We start from the raw sequence: 15,031 nt of genomic DNA on the forward strand, positions 1-15,031 counted from the left end.
TGGCCTGATAAAGCAGCACATCTGCTGCTGTGCTGAACAGCTCTTCAGCTCTATTTTAGCTTAACCCAACATAATGTCATGAAATGGAAGAACTGCAAACAGCTATTCCATCTCTCTCCTCAGGTTTTGCAGGCTTTTGAGGAAATTCCACTGTGCAGCATTTTGGAACAGATAAAAGAAAAACACAATCTGGAAAAAGTGAAAAAAGTAAGTCAGCTCATGGCAACATTTGCCAACTGATACTTTAAATGAATTGTTCTCTATTGACATCTTGGTGTGTAGTGTAGCTTTGGTGTTCATGTTAAAGCAAGTGACTATAATGAAATAACAAATATTTGTAAAAATTGCAAATTGATGACATTGTCATCTGGCCCTCTTTTAGGTGAGATTTGTCAGTGTGATGAAGAGGTACTCTAGGACAGTTCTTAAGCATTGTGTAGCAGGTTGCTTTTCAGTATGTTCTCTTCCCATGGTGGGGTGTTCAAGGCTGGATTTTCCTTACACCTTGCTCCACTGATTGTGTAGTTGTGTAGCTGCATGTGAGCTCTGGCCTCTCAGGAAAGTAGTTTTTTTACCTATTTTTTTCCCTTTCAGAAACTTGTGAGAAATGCTGCTTTTGGGAACTTTTTTGGAGTGATGGCTCTATTCCAGTCTGGGCGGCTTGTGAAGGTAACACTCCTGTCAGGTGTGCCAGTTCTGCTTCTGGGGCTTCTGATGTGGAAAGAGGATTGACAGAGGAGGGCTGGGTCACTGGGTAATCGATGCAGTGGCACTTGAAGCATCAAGTTCAGTTAATTTCTCTTGTGTCATCCATGGACTCTTTGTGCCTTTTTAATGTCTGTTCCTGAGTAGAATGTAGGAACTGTGTCAAATAGTACAGGAGGCTCCTACCTCTCCTGGAAGGAAGGGTTCTGTTGTCATATCCAGCTGGAAAACACAATTTTGGAAAAAGCTGCGTGACCAATCAAGAAACAATTGTGTTTCTTATTACAAGTAGGCATAAACATCTAAAGAGTGGATTATTACCTTAGCCTTCAGATTAATTTCTGATATATGTCCTCTGGTTCTGGCTTATCTTTCCTTTGTAGGACCGGAAAGCTCTGCTGGAGAGCATCCAGCTTCTCCAGCAGCTGACAAATCACCAAGCACACCTCAGAGATCTCCCACGCAAAACTCTCATTGACATCACCTCTGAGGTACAGGCACAGCATGTGGGCTTGGGGCTTGGTGGGGCGGGAGGAAGAGAGGGCTTGGCTTTGGGGTCAGATTTTCCTTTAGTTTGTTCATAGCTGAAGTTACAGGGGGTGTGGAAGAGTGAGTGTAAACTGTGGGAGCTGTCCCTGTATGGCTGTGGGCAGATGCTTGTGTTTTGGGAAGAGTGCTCTGGTTTAGCTTAGTTTGACTTCATTGTGGACAACCCCACAGCCTGTTGTTTCCCATTTCACTTGCTTGGATTGTATGTTAGACCATGTGCTCCTTTGGACAGATGTATGCTGAACACTCTGAATGGCAAACCAGCTTTTTTATGCACCAAGCTTGGGCCTAAGGTTGAATTTTGGGCTGTTGGGAATGAAATGATGTAGGGACAAAGGAGTAAAAAGCTCTGAATATGTAGCAAAAGAAAAGAGTTTATTTCCTTTTTTTAAAGTGGATATTATTTGTAGACATGAAGACTAGCAGTGTTAATAAGAATAGAGAGTTTCCTGGTCCCTGGGTTGCCCAGCTGTACAGGCAGAGCAGTCAGACAGCAAGAGAACAATTGCAGCTGGAGTCAGTTGACCAGAATTGCTGTCTGACGACAGCAAACTGTCCTACTCCCCATGGTTAAGCACCTGGGACTGTCTGGCAGTCATGGACACATCCATTATTTATTTTTCGTTGTGTCACCATAAAGACTATTTCTAGAGCTTCCAGAGCACTGCAAGCTTTTAGTAAAATGTCCTCCAATGCAGATACTTTGATGTGCTTACTTCACTGCAAGTTAGTAAAATGCCCTCAGATATTTCTTACATGCTCTCACCCTTGTTCTGTCTAGGTACCTGAAACTGTGTTTGAGGAGGTCCTGTTTGACATCTTGCAAGGTGACCTCTCTTCAGCCTTCACATCTCCAGAGAACTTGCACCTTTTGCTTGTGGGTATACAGAAATTCCCTGGTGTTCTGAAACCTAAAAAACTGAAGAAGCTGTTTGGCTCACCTACTGTTGTAAATAAGGAAAATATTTCCAGGTAAGTTCTTAGATAAGGGGGTTTAAATGAACATTATTTTCCTCTTGGCTAGCAGTGAGAGAAATGTGGCTGTGATTCTGATTCCTGCTTGTATTTGCCACTGCCGGTGTTGCTAAGGGTTAGGTGTTAATTGTTACGCAGGTTCCCAAGTTATAGTTATGTCATTTCTCCCAGGGGGGCACAGTCTGCAGTTCTCGGGAAATGTTCTGTCTTTCAGCAGAATGAATTTGGCCTTCAGCAATTCCTTTTCAGGTCAGATCTCTCACATTATTTTATTTCTTCTTCTAGACTTGTAGAGCTTCTGAAAAGTGCTGCCAAGTCTGAGAAGGAAGACAAGAAATTGCCCAGTGTAGTCTTTGATTTGCTACAAGTTGCACTTAAGGAAGGTGCCTTTGAACTGTTCTGGAATGAAGTTGTGGAGAATGGGCTATTGAAGGAGAAATCAGGACCTGTGAGGTTTGTTTTAACATACACTGTTTGTGGTTTCCCATGTTACCCATCTGTTTCTTGACCCAGAGGTTTTGACTTCATCTCCCTGCATGCTCCTGTGCCCTGCCCCAGCTCTTCCTCTGTGTCTTAGCCCTGCCTGTGGATCTACTGCTGTGCTTTAGCCTGAGGGAATGTTCTTTGTTCCCACTCAGTTACATGTGCTACCGATTGCTGGGCAGTGCTCTCCCCTTGCTGTCCATGGAGCAGCTGCAGGTGGTTCTCAAAGGGAAGGTGATGCTGCACTATGGAGAACACGTGGTAGCGACTCAGGTAGGTCTTTGAACAAGCTAAAGGCCATGTCTTGAGCACAAGGAAGTCTCTGCCCCACTTTTAGTTTCAAATCATCTTGTATAAAAAAAGTTGATGTAATTTTAGACCTTGAACTCTAACTAAAAGCAAAGTTATTGTATGACCACTGGTTGCAGTGGACTGAGTGTAGCCTATGTTTGATTGTCATTGCCTGTTTTAAGGGAATGGAAACTGTTCAGCACTGTCTCACCTGCTTTCATTGCTGCTACCAGGAAAGCTCTAATGATGGGGGAAGCAGAGGCAGGGCAGCCCTCAGCAAATTGACAGTGTCATGTGTTGTCCTTTAACAGTCCCTTTACTTTTGTGTGTCCAGAAGCTCCTTTTTGTTTATCATTGTGCTGGGTGTCGCATGAACATTGGAAGGCAAAGACAAAAAGGGACAACTCGTGCTTTTATTTGTTAGTGCTTGTTTCAATAAGCACATCTGAGGTTTAAGCACAAAATTTATTTGGAATTGGATTTTTGAGCTCCTCTTTCTCTACTGGGAAGCCAGCAAACAACACAAGCCTGCAATAAACACAGGAAAAGTAAAAGGGGACTACTGATAGAATCAGCTTTTAGCTTGGCTTTTTGTAGTAACACAATCCCAAACCTCCTCACGTGTGCCCAGAAATAGTTGTTGTATCTTGGGAGAGATGGGTCTGTGTGATCATTTTGTTCTGTTATCAGAGCAGCCATAGGTGTGTGGGTTTGCTCTGCAAATACTGCATACCATGGTGCCTCCCTAAATGGACCATCTTGCTTTAGGATTTACCCAGTGGCTTAGTAATTTTCCTGTTTCTTACTGTTTGTGCTTGTTGCACGGTAAATTAGGCTGTAATCTTCCATGTGCTTCAATTTTTTTTAATTGGTTCCTGTCTGAAATGTACAAGTCTCCTGAAGACAATGAGACTAAATGGAAGAAGCTCCTAATATTGTTGATGATGAGAGAGTAATGATGAAAAGATCTTCGTTTGGATTTGATTCTGGTTTTGGGGTTTGTTTTGTTTCTTGGCATAGGTTCTTTGTTTCAAGAAGTAAATGCTGTTACCTTGTAGTTCCTTATGGGATTCTGGTGATTGTTAGAGATGGGGCTAGACAAAGCTGGAGTCTGATATTTACTGGCAGTTATCTTCCTAATTCCACTTTTTTAATCAATGAGGGAGGAAGTGAATTGATTCACTTCAGAGGTGATTGATGAACTCCCTGTTGTCAGCTATTAGCCTGTTTACAGTGTATTTTCTGGAGTTCTTCTCCCAGTTTTCATATTGATGCACAAGTATTGAATTTTCCAACAGTGGAAACAGGAACTTCCTCAGTTGTGTTTTCTATGAGATTTCTTTTGGGGGTATTTATGTTGTAATTGGATGGATTTGTAGTTAATTACAAGTTTATAGCTCCTTTATTTAGAAGAACAGTGTTCCCTAGATTTTGTTACTGTTTCTGCTCCTGCTGGGTCACTGTATTGAATGTGACAGTAGACCAAACGAGTTCTTTTATTAATTAAAAAAAAAAAGATGTGTTGGACTTTTGGAATGAGACCATCTCTTCAAGATTTCTCCAGTTAAGCATTTATTATTTTTCTAGAACAAGTTGAGTGGGATTGAACACTGTGGGCTGTTAAAAACTGTAAGGGAATGGGCTGCATAGTGGAATGGGACATGTCCTGGTGGTCTCTATGCTGCTGGACAGTGTCCAAGGCCAGCAGCCTGCCACCTGTATGCCTTTTGAGGCAGTGACAGGACTGAAGACAAGACTTGTCACAAAACAGCCACACCTCAGGATATGAGTTTTAGCTTAAGCATATTAACTCCCCCTCCTTTCAGAATGCCTCAATGCTTCTGAGACACCAGGGAGAGTAGGTGGCATTTATTCTAAGCCTCATGGGTCAGCAGGCTCCAGGGCTGCTACATGAGACTGGAATTGATGGTGGGGAATTTCCAAATCTAAGGAAACCCTAGGGCAGATGATATGAGAAACATCCTGGAACTTTAACCCAGAATAAAGAGTTGATCAGCCTGGGAACTCACTTGCACTGGGCAGCATGTGATTCATCTTGCTGAAGCCCCACTGTTCTGCAAGGTGCAAATTACAGGGCTGATGTTGGTACATGGCAGCATTCTGTGGTTGCTTACAGAGGCTGCCGCTGTGAGAGGGCGACAGGAGGTGAAATTGATGACTGACTGTAAGCCTTAGGACAAATATTCAGGCTCGTGACTTCAATTTACTTACTGCAGCCAAATTCTTACATGTGATTTACACTGCAGGTGTTGAAGGCCAGGTTGGATGGGGCTTGGAGCAATCTGATCTAGTGGAAGTTGTCCCTTCAGGCCCATGGCAGGGGGTTGGGATTGAGATGAGCTTTGAGGTCCCTTCCAACCCAGGCCATTCTCTGATTCTATGATTTTTATTTACAGAGCCATTCAGTCTGAGTGTGAAGTTCCTGACCTGCTTCTTTGACCATGTTTTTCAGTCTCCCCAGGGATTTAAGTTTGCTGCAGAAATGGAGGGATATATAGATGCATTTCTGAGTGGCTGCGATGACCCAGAGAGGCAATTGGCTGTGATGATGGGCTTCTCTACCCTTACCAATCAAGGAAGGCCAGTGTTGTTGAGTGCTTCCAGGGTAGTCAGACACCTGCAGGCAGTGGCCTTGCAAAAATACATCTCCTGGCTCAAAGACATGTTCCTCAGGCCAGACTTGGACTGTTGTTTAGACTTCTCAAGTAACCGGCAAAAACAGAACCAGCAAAACGCAGACATGTGAGTACATGGGTATTGCACCTTCCTCTCAACATTTGCCGGTTCCCTTGCCATGAGTTGACAATTGTTTATTTCCTGTGTCTCAGAACGTTTAGCCCCAGCATCTGACTCTTTCACTGGGGTGAAATTCAATTCTGCAAATTCTGCAAGCATATTGAGAACCAGCCAGCCTGCCCAAAGCAGACTGGATCACCAAAAGAGCCTTTTATCTTCTTTTTCTAGTCCTTACAATTGCTTTGGAGGATATGTCTGGTGGTTTCCTCTTTCACTACAGCTCCTCAGGTCATTGTAGGACTTGTGCCTCTCTTTTATCTGTGTGTTAGACACACTGGCATTCAGGCCAGGTTATGTGTTACCTGGCACCTGTAAACCTCACTCTACTGACTGCTGCAATTCTTGAAGTGCTTTTTGCTCATCTGCAGACTCTCTGTGGGGTAAATAGATTAGTAAAAAGCAAACTTGAGACGATTATATATGTTCTTTTGTACCTGCTGCTTTGTTACTACATAACTTTGCCGGTTTTAGTGTAAAGCCTCTAAATATCTGAAAGTCACCTCTTGATGCAGTGGATTGTGCAGTGTGTATTTATGTTGGGTTAGTGTTCAAACTGCTGATTGTGCCCGCTTTCTTATCAAAGAGCACAGCAGAAGATTGCTCGATTGAGAAGATGGATCATCCACCGACTGGTTAACATCACTGAAAGTACCACAAAAAAAGAAGAGAGCCTTGTGATGGACATTGCCAGGTGAGACTGATGTAAAGACACATGTGCTTGGGATAATTCTGTGTAGCTCAACAGCAGTATTCCAGATAAGCTGTCCCCATGACACTAGGCAAATCCAGTAGTGGAAATGCTCCATAATAAATCATTTAGAAGACTCGATTTTGTTTTCAAAATACTTTCTGCATGATTGGACTAACCTGTGTCATAAGTAGTTGGCATTTAAAATCACATCAGTCCCATTTATTTTTAATAAATTTTCCATTCCTGCTTGCCTAAACTGCTTGAAGATACAATTTTTAACATCATGTCTTAATAAGTATTTTTCTGTTGCTTAAAGTGTCTTGGAGAGTATGACCCACATCTGACAGTCTTAGTATTGTGTTTTGTGGCCTTAAGTGTTGGTGCTTCACTTTTGTGAAGTCCTGAGCATCCTTTCCTCTTCTTTACCCTGTGTATCTCGAGAAAAGAGTCTCATTGTAAATAGTGCTTTTTTCAGTGCTTGGACTTGCTTGTATGTGGAGCTGTTTGGTTTGCATGCATGGGTTGATTTTGCTTTGTTATGACCAATCTGGGTTTTCATTTTGTTCCTATTTCTATGTGTTGTAGGTTTTGCTTCTTCCATGCTTTCTTTGTTGCTAAGAAGAAGAATTCCCAGATAGCAGAGGCCAGTGTCCTTCCATCAGAGCCCCTAAATGAACGGGATCATACGGAGACAGAAAACTACTTCTTTGGGTAAGGATTTGATGGCATGCTTTAAGCTTGGAAATTTCTCTTTTTTCCTGAGGATAAGATCAGCTTGTGAATGGCGGGGCAAGAAGTTTGGAATAGTAGGCTGCTATTGGAGCATTTCTTTGACTCCAGCACAAGGAAATGGCTTTTTTTATGGAGATGGATTTTTCAAAGATCATGTTTTGTCCACGACAAATGAGTTTATATGAGTTGATGAGTATATGTGAGATGATATGGCAGGTGTGGAGTTGAGCTCATACTGCTTTTTCCCATAGTATTTCCATTGCCTCTATTGCAAGCTGGAAGGGGAAGGACCCAAGAGGGAGGTGCTGGGGTTATGCTGGTGGCTGTTGGCTTTCTGGCACTCCATGTGCAAGGTGATGGTGACTCCACAGCCCTCCCTGTACTAAGGAAGATAGAGTTGGTAGTAGATGTTTTAGATGATTGCCAAACCTCTGTAGAAGAAAAGTAGAGGACATCGTGGGATGCAGATTTAGAAGCAACTGAGATTAATAGTGTCCTTGAGAGCACCAGATAGCTTGTGGCCACCGAGATAATGAGCTCTATACTACTATCTTGGCTACATGTGTGGGTTGAAAGTTGGGCACTGTCAGTCTGGGCTGCAGTGAGTGACCAGAGCTCTGGGATGAGAGTGCTTTGCTAGTGGGTATTATTTTGGTAAGTAGGAGCAGGCCATTTGGTTCCTCTGACAGTAACAGGGTGGCTGTCTTTCTTTGCAGGTTACTTCAGACATTAAACACCCTGCCTGTTTTGGGGGATACAGCAAAGGCTGCAGCCTTGAGAGAGAAGCACGTCCATGGTGTGACTGCAGATGGGAAGCTGTGGATCTTTCTCCTCGCTGAGTATGCCAACAAGCTGCTCTCCAGTGAGCATGTCAAAGCTGTGAAACCTTTTACCAAGGAGCAGAAGGATATCTGGGAGAGGTGAGATGCTTGGGAAACTGGGTGCTGGGCTGGTGAAGTGAGAAAGGTGGGAAAGCCCTGGTCTTGGTTTCTCTTTAGGACAGTAAAAGAGTTGATGTGTTCTCTTTGCCTTGTGGTGTTCTGGTTGCTGTAGCACAGCCATTTCAGAGGCAGTGGCAGTTATTTTTCTTGCCTTTAAGTATCCTGCATGCATGGCTGGGTTTCAGAGTGTCTTTCTGTTTCTTTTCACCCCATTCCTTTCTTCCTCTTCTTTCTGTGTGTTAACTATGTGATAACCATGTCCTTTTCTATTTTTGTTCATCATCCTTCTCCCAAACATGATTGTAACAGTCTGCTCATCTTTTCTCTTAATAATGCCTGTACAGACTTCTCAATGACTCTTTTCTGAGTTTGATTCACCAGCCTAGCCTGGTATTAGGAATGTAGTCTGTGCACAACAGACCCACATTCAGTCAGATGCTATTACTGGGTTAGGATTGTATGCTAAAAGAGTATCCAGTGCCAATAGATGAAATGTTAACAAAACAGTATTGTAGTTTTGAACACGTTTTTAGTCTGATCATATGAGATTATTTGCTGTTTTAATTGTGAAAAACTCAGAGAAGTTTCTTTCTTCAGAACACTTCAGTCTGTGAAGAATCTGCAGAAGGAAAACAAATCAGACAGTGCCAAAGTCGGTGCTTTCCAACAACTTCTGCTTTCAATAGCCATTCATCTTTTCAAGGTAAGCTCTCTGATGAATATTTCTGTAGTATAAAATAGGCTGATAGTTGGACTTTCTGAACACCAAGATGGGGAGTTTCTTTGTTCAGAGATCAAGCCTTTCAGAAGCTCTGGCTTCTGAAAATGGGCAACTGGCAGCTAATAAACTGTGACTCTTACACTGTCTGTAGACATGTAGTGGGCAAAGTTTGGCCTGACCATTAATTCTGCCCTTGATTTGCTGCTGACTTGAGCAGCAAAAACTTGAGGGTTTTTTCCTGCAAAAGAGTTGTAGTAGTTGACTTTAATATTTGTACCTGTTTAAAGTGGTCCTTAGATTTGGAGCATATTCCTTCTGTTGTTGTTGGTAGTGGGGAGTTCTGAGCCTCTTTCCTGTCTGCTTGTGATCAAACAGAATCAGTCTGAAACAGTGGATATTCTGAGCGACCTTCTGAACTGCACAGAGAGGGCGTTCAGCAAAGAAGCCAAGAAGAAGAAGAAGAAGACTGGTGAGTCCTTCCTACAGAAAGAAAGGGAGTGGGATTGTTAGTGGTCTGTCAAAGACAGAAGATGGCAGTTCTGCATTAGTGAAGTGCTTTGCATTGTCTCTGACTTGATGCACTTACCCCCAGGAGAATCCCTTCTTCACTCTCTTTCTGTGGTGAAAGACTCATAGACTCTTATCTAAGTCTTCTGCTCCAGCTCTCTGTCTGCACTGTCAGTGGGTTGTGTTCCTGTGTGCCTTGGAAAGGAGAGCTGAGCTTCCCAGCTGCCCTTGTTCGGGTGAGCACTCCAAGGCTTGGAGTTCATTCTCCTTGAGGCATTGTTCTGTGTGAGCCGGTGGCTGGTGGTGAGCTGGTGGTGTCTGCCTGGCAAAGCTGTGGGCTCGAACACCCAGCAGGCATGAAACATGTTTTCTTCTTAGCTTGAGTTCTGAGCAAGCTAAATGTGTCCTCTGTGTATGCACAGCATGTTTGGAGATGGAGGCTGGTCCTTGTTTAGGGCCTGTGGACCCTCTAGGCTGGGACTTGACCAGGAAAAAATTGGCATGATCTTTCGATTTCCTTTCCAACTGTGGTCTTGTTCTCCTGAAATCTGTGTAAATCAATTTGAGGGCACTGTGAAAATAAAAGCTGTAATTTTTTGGTGGTTTGGTTGGTCGTAGAGCAAGATTCCCAAACCTTTGGACTAAAGGACGAATTCCAAATGCCATCACTTTTCATGGGCTGCTGTGACTTCTGATTTCACTGGAAACATTATAAAATGCACATACTTTTGCTGACCAGCTGCTAATTCCTTTAGTGTGGCCAAGTAGGTGTCAGGTGACTTGCAGAATTGCTAATCTAAGTAATGATTCAATAAATAGTAGATTTTGTTACTTGATAAGCCTTTGCAGTGGTCAAAAGACCATTTCAAGCATGTTTCTTCTTGTGGTTTCTTCCTCCGAGCCTTCTGGTCTGTGTTGCTGTGTGGTACTTCTAAGAGTCAGCTAGAAGGACAATTTGAATTTTTATTTCTTGGTGAATTTTTCTGTAGTTTCTTACTGATACACCAGTGCCTCTTCCTGTCATTGTTTGTTCCTGTGCAGACAGCTCGGAGCCAGGATGGGTTGAGGTGATGGTGGAAATCCTTCTCTCCCTCCTTGCCCAGCCCAGCCTCCTCTTACGTCGGCTTTCCAAGAGTGTGTTTGTATGGATATGCCCTAACCTGACCAAGAGGGGCTTGCAGCTGATCCTGGATGTAAGTGAGGCACTAGCAGGGCCTTGTACTGTTTGCCTGTTTTGTCCCTAACAGATGTATGTACAAGCATGTCTCGATTTTAGGTTTAATTTAAAGTCTACTTGATTTAGGAACTGTCCGATGATGTGTGATACTGAATTTGAACTGTAGTTTAGAGACAGTTGGGGCTATTTTTTGTTTTTGTGGGGAAGGAGTTTCGTTGTTTTTTTACAGGAGCCTGAGATCTGCTAACTTCAAGCTGTATTAATTGATAGTTTTAGGCTGAAAAAATTCCTGGGTCAGTTTATATAACTAGTAGATTTTATATGTGAGTATAAATGGTAACATTTCTTTTTTCTAGAAAGGTGCTTTTTTCATAGAGATGCTAAAAATAAGTGACACTAAAAATCTGAATTGGTCATACCACTAAGAAAGGTGATGCCTACTGAGAAAATAATATGTGGATTGCAAACATGGGCTGTCAGCTTCTTTGTGATGAACTTAATACTTCATTTGTAACAAACCAAGATGTGCGATGCCACCAGCCTCTTCAATTTTCTCCACCTTTTTTGTTATTTACAGAAAGAGCTTGGCATGTTAACAAGCAGAAAGTTAATGCCTGTATTTAAAATTCCATTATTCAGCTGGTTTACTATGCTGAAATTTCTGTCTGTTGTACATAAGAAATGGTTAAAAACAAAACAATGAAAAAATGCAAGTTCCTTTTTTTTTTTTTGTAGGTTTTTGACCCTAACCAAGAGCAAAATGAAGAAAGTGCAGTTGTTGTGATGGAAGAATCGAACAAAAAGACCAAATCTGCCCAGGACACGGTAATTGTGCCATTGTCAATGACAAACACTCCTCATATCCTCAATATTTAATGGCTCTCCTGAACTGTGTTAATAGATTAACATCATTTCTCTATTTGAGGAAAATGGCTGTTGCTCTATTAAGATTTATTTTAAAGGTTCAGCACACAAATGGCTTGTTGGAAGTGCATGCTTGAGTCTCTTGGCCTGCTGTCGTAGGTGTGGCTGGTTGAATAGATGCCTTTCTGAGAAAAAGTAGCTGCATCCTGAAATGAGCTCAGGCCTGTCCTTTTTGCAGCCACAGACAGAATGGTGGCTGTGATGCACAGCCAGCTGGATTCCAGATCTCATGTTTTCAAGGACTGTAGAGATTCAAGTCACAAAACATTACAGGCATCAGCAGAGAGGAGGGTCAGATGGGAGCTGTTCCTTGGAAGCTTCTCTTTGATACTTATTTATTGTGACAGGGAAATCTTCATTATATTCCACTTTTAGCTCTTGTGGAGACCTGGTACCCCATTATCTGAGGCGTCTGTACTTGGATCTGAAGGCTAGAAGGAAAGAGTAGGGGAGGGGAGGGTTGAAGTTTTATTTCTGAGAATTGAGTTGGGCTTGTACGGTGGGCTCAGGAGATGAACTTTCCTTCCTTAGGATGAAGAAGGGAGCGGGGACTCCTCAGATGAAGACAACACTGACAGTGAAGATGAGGAGAATGAAGAAGTTGATGATAATTTTCGCAGTCAGCTGATGAAAGTTCTCCAAGCAGGGAATGCTTTGGTATGTTTTCACTGCCTACCTTGATACAGATACCAGGAGGGTTGGATGGTGAGAGATGATTTAGTAACCCTCATCCTGCCTGAACTCATGCAGGCTTGGCCCTTGCAGCCATCTTTGTATGGCACTTGAAACAGCTCATGGTCTTAGGTGAGCTGTGGGAATAAGTCACTTGTCCTTTTATTTATTGTTCATATGTCTTAAGCACTTTAGCTTGTTCAGTCTAGCCTGACACATCTTGTGCTCCTGCCTGTAATAAATGAGATTGATGAGAACTAAAGCACTGAGATACTGTTATGTGTATTGGCTGGCCTGTGTGGAAGAGTGCTCCCTGAAGGCCACTCTGGAGACTTACTATAGCAGTGATAGAGTTTGGTTTAATGATCCCAATAAAGGTTGCAGGCATAGCAACATATGAGCCTCTTTACTGAAGGAGGAACAGCCCAGAGGGAGTCAGGTCAAAACCTCAGCCTCTTTCCTCTCCTGATCCTCTCTACAGGTTAGTGCTGTGCAGCCAGATTACCTGATTTCTCATGGGTCTGAGCATCTGTATTTCCTCCCTACAGTGTTATTCTGGGTTAGCTACATCCCTGCCTGAGTCTGGTCTTGGCTCTGGTTCCCTCCCCACTGTCCTTCTGAAGTATATGAGTTGATGTGTTGGGTTTTCTCTTCTAAAAACAAAAGGACGGAGATAAGAGTGATGAAGAGCTGGATGATGAGGCTATGATGGCTCTTGACAAGAACATCTCAGCCCTTTTTGCTGAACAGCAGAAACGGATCCAGGCGAAGAAAGATGAGAAAGACAGAATGCGGAAAGAGAAGATCCTGCGGAGGGATTTCAAGACTAAGGTGGGAGACAAGTGTTTGGTGTGAAGACCTCTGGCTTAGTAGCATGTCATCTGAAGGCTGTGCATGCCGTGAGCTACCTAACACTAAACAGCTTGGACATTCACATATGTCATGAGCTCCTGGAAACTGGGACTGGATTGTTCTGGCTTTGTACAGCACTCTTGGGGTCAGTGACTGGGGCTTCACAGGCCTATTTGAAAACCAGGATTGTACTGTCAGAAGTGCACCATGGTTTTCATTCGCTGATCTGAAATGCTTACACTGATAAGAAAGATTTGGGTAGCTTTCCCTCAGCTACCCAAAGATGCCTGTCAGTTTTTTTTTTTTTAACTGGACAACCTTGGTGTTCCTTAAAGAGACGTGCATAAAGTGCCTCAGGTCCTTTTGCAACATGAGCTTTTTTTGCCAGAAAGATTGGGGATTTTGCTAAACCCCCTGGTTGGTTGTGACTGTAATGCTGAGGTCAGGCCGCCTGGCGTCAGCATGGACCTTCTGGGACATTCCAGCATCCAGGGACAGCTCCAGCTGCTCCCAGACAGAAATGGGAGTCGGTTTAGCCAAGGCTGAATAGAGAAGCAAGCCAGTGGCTCTACTGCATTTCCCTTCTGATGCTGTTCTATAAAAAGGCTGATTTTGTGCTAGTGCACTGTCTGTAATTCAAGGGAGGCTTGCAGAGCTGTCAGTCAGTGGTGCTAACAGGGGCCTGTGCCAGGTTAGATTGACTGCAGGTCTGGACAGGTGACACTGATTCTTGTAACTGTTCTTTCTCAGTGGTGTCACTGCACGAAATAAGAGTTGGAACCAACAGACAACTCTTAATCTTCGGTTTCAAATTTTAATTTTCAGTTTCTCATGCCTTAACAGTAGAAATGATACCAGAATGTGTACAGATCTCAGCTGTAAATAATTTTCTTCAGCCCTCTCCAGCTGCTCCACAGCCTACTGGTAGGTGCTTAGGGTAAATCCATGTTGTTTCCCTGTCTGCTGTACTCCTCACATGGATAATTGTGTTTGCAGGTGTTGGATCTGATTGATGTGTTCCTGGTTAAGCAAGCAGAGAACCCCTTGGTGTTTGATATCATTGAGCCCCTGCTTCAACTGATTGAACAGTGCATGAGTTCAGACTCTGACAAGCAGGAGGTTGACTTCCTCCAGAAAACAGCTAGTATCTTCAAGTAAGTGTCCTTAGACCTCCAGGTAATAGACAGTGGCTTTTGATAAACAGCTGTGGTATTGATTGAACACCAGCAGCTGGTCTTTCTAAGGTTGAAGGCAATGGCTTAGAGATTGTGTAAGTTAGATTAACAGCACCACATACATACACAGTGCTTAGTCATAACCTGCAGGAAAGGAATTAGGATCTGGATTTTCTAGGCTAAAGGACTTGAAGTGTCAAATCTGTTTGCAGATGGAAGCCTCAAGAACAAACAGGTATTGCAGGTATGGAGCCATGTCACTGAATACCTCCATGGGCCTCTGATCTCCGAGTCAGACCATGGAACAGCTCCCAGGGCTTACAGAGCTGCTGCTGTGGCTGGAACAAACTCTGAGCAAGTAATTTCTGAGACAGGCAGAGTGCATATTCTCTGTTCAGGGCCAGAAGTGAGGGATGGTATCAGCTAGATGGATATAATGCATAGTGTGTTGCATGTGTCCTCTGTGTGCCACTTCTTGACATCCTCGGCACTCTGTAAAGCGTTGTCAGTGCTGCTCTCTCACCCCACTAGAGAAGCAGTTGTGAAGTAACAAGGTTTGAGGTAGTCAGTGCCCTTTGTGGGAGCTCTGAAGGAAAGTTGTCTCTGATGCCTAAATTTGTGTTTGAAGGTGAAGAGTGTTAAGAGTCCTCACCCTTCTTTGCCACAGCCATGTGCTGCCCACAGCTAGCATTGTTTGTTACCACTCACTGTGTTCTGGTTTTGCTCTCACTCACCCTGATAAAGTGATAAGTGTTCCTGGCCATCTGCTCCCCAGAGCTCTGTCTGTAGGTAATGGCTTTGGATTTGTTTTAATGCTGT

At 43.3% G+C, this 15,031-nt stretch overlaps 1 protein-coding gene across 1 annotated transcript in view; it reads left to right on the top strand.

Annotated features, from left to right (window-relative positions):
* The window catches only part of MYBBP1A (MYB binding protein 1a), a 56,280-nt gene that overhangs the window by 1,248 nt on the left and 40,001 nt on the right, over positions 1 to 15,031 (top strand). Inside the window, exons 3-19 of the mRNA XM_068210196.1 lie at positions 124 to 207; positions 595 to 669; positions 1,089 to 1,196; positions 2,036 to 2,226; positions 2,515 to 2,682; positions 2,868 to 2,985; positions 5,477 to 5,766; positions 6,404 to 6,511; positions 7,097 to 7,222; positions 7,960 to 8,163; positions 8,782 to 8,887; positions 9,281 to 9,374; positions 10,454 to 10,605; positions 11,325 to 11,414; positions 12,045 to 12,170; positions 12,852 to 13,016; positions 14,034 to 14,191. Of these exons, the coding sequence (XP_068066297.1) occupies positions 124 to 207; positions 595 to 669; positions 1,089 to 1,196; positions 2,036 to 2,226; positions 2,515 to 2,682; positions 2,868 to 2,985; positions 5,477 to 5,766; positions 6,404 to 6,511; positions 7,097 to 7,222; positions 7,960 to 8,163; positions 8,782 to 8,887; positions 9,281 to 9,374; positions 10,454 to 10,605; positions 11,325 to 11,414; positions 12,045 to 12,170; positions 12,852 to 13,016; positions 14,034 to 14,191 (2,363 nt within the window). The remainder of the gene's footprint in view (positions 1 to 123; positions 208 to 594; positions 670 to 1,088; positions 1,197 to 2,035; positions 2,227 to 2,514; positions 2,683 to 2,867; positions 2,986 to 5,476; positions 5,767 to 6,403; positions 6,512 to 7,096; positions 7,223 to 7,959; positions 8,164 to 8,781; positions 8,888 to 9,280; positions 9,375 to 10,453; positions 10,606 to 11,324; positions 11,415 to 12,044; positions 12,171 to 12,851; positions 13,017 to 14,033; positions 14,192 to 15,031) is intronic.

The sequence above is a fragment of the Anomalospiza imberbis genome, chromosome 20 (assembly GCF_031753505.1).
Source record: "Anomalospiza imberbis isolate Cuckoo-Finch-1a 21T00152 chromosome 20, ASM3175350v1, whole genome shotgun sequence".
Classification (NCBI taxonomy): Eukaryota; Metazoa; Chordata; class Aves; order Passeriformes; family Viduidae; genus Anomalospiza; species Anomalospiza imberbis.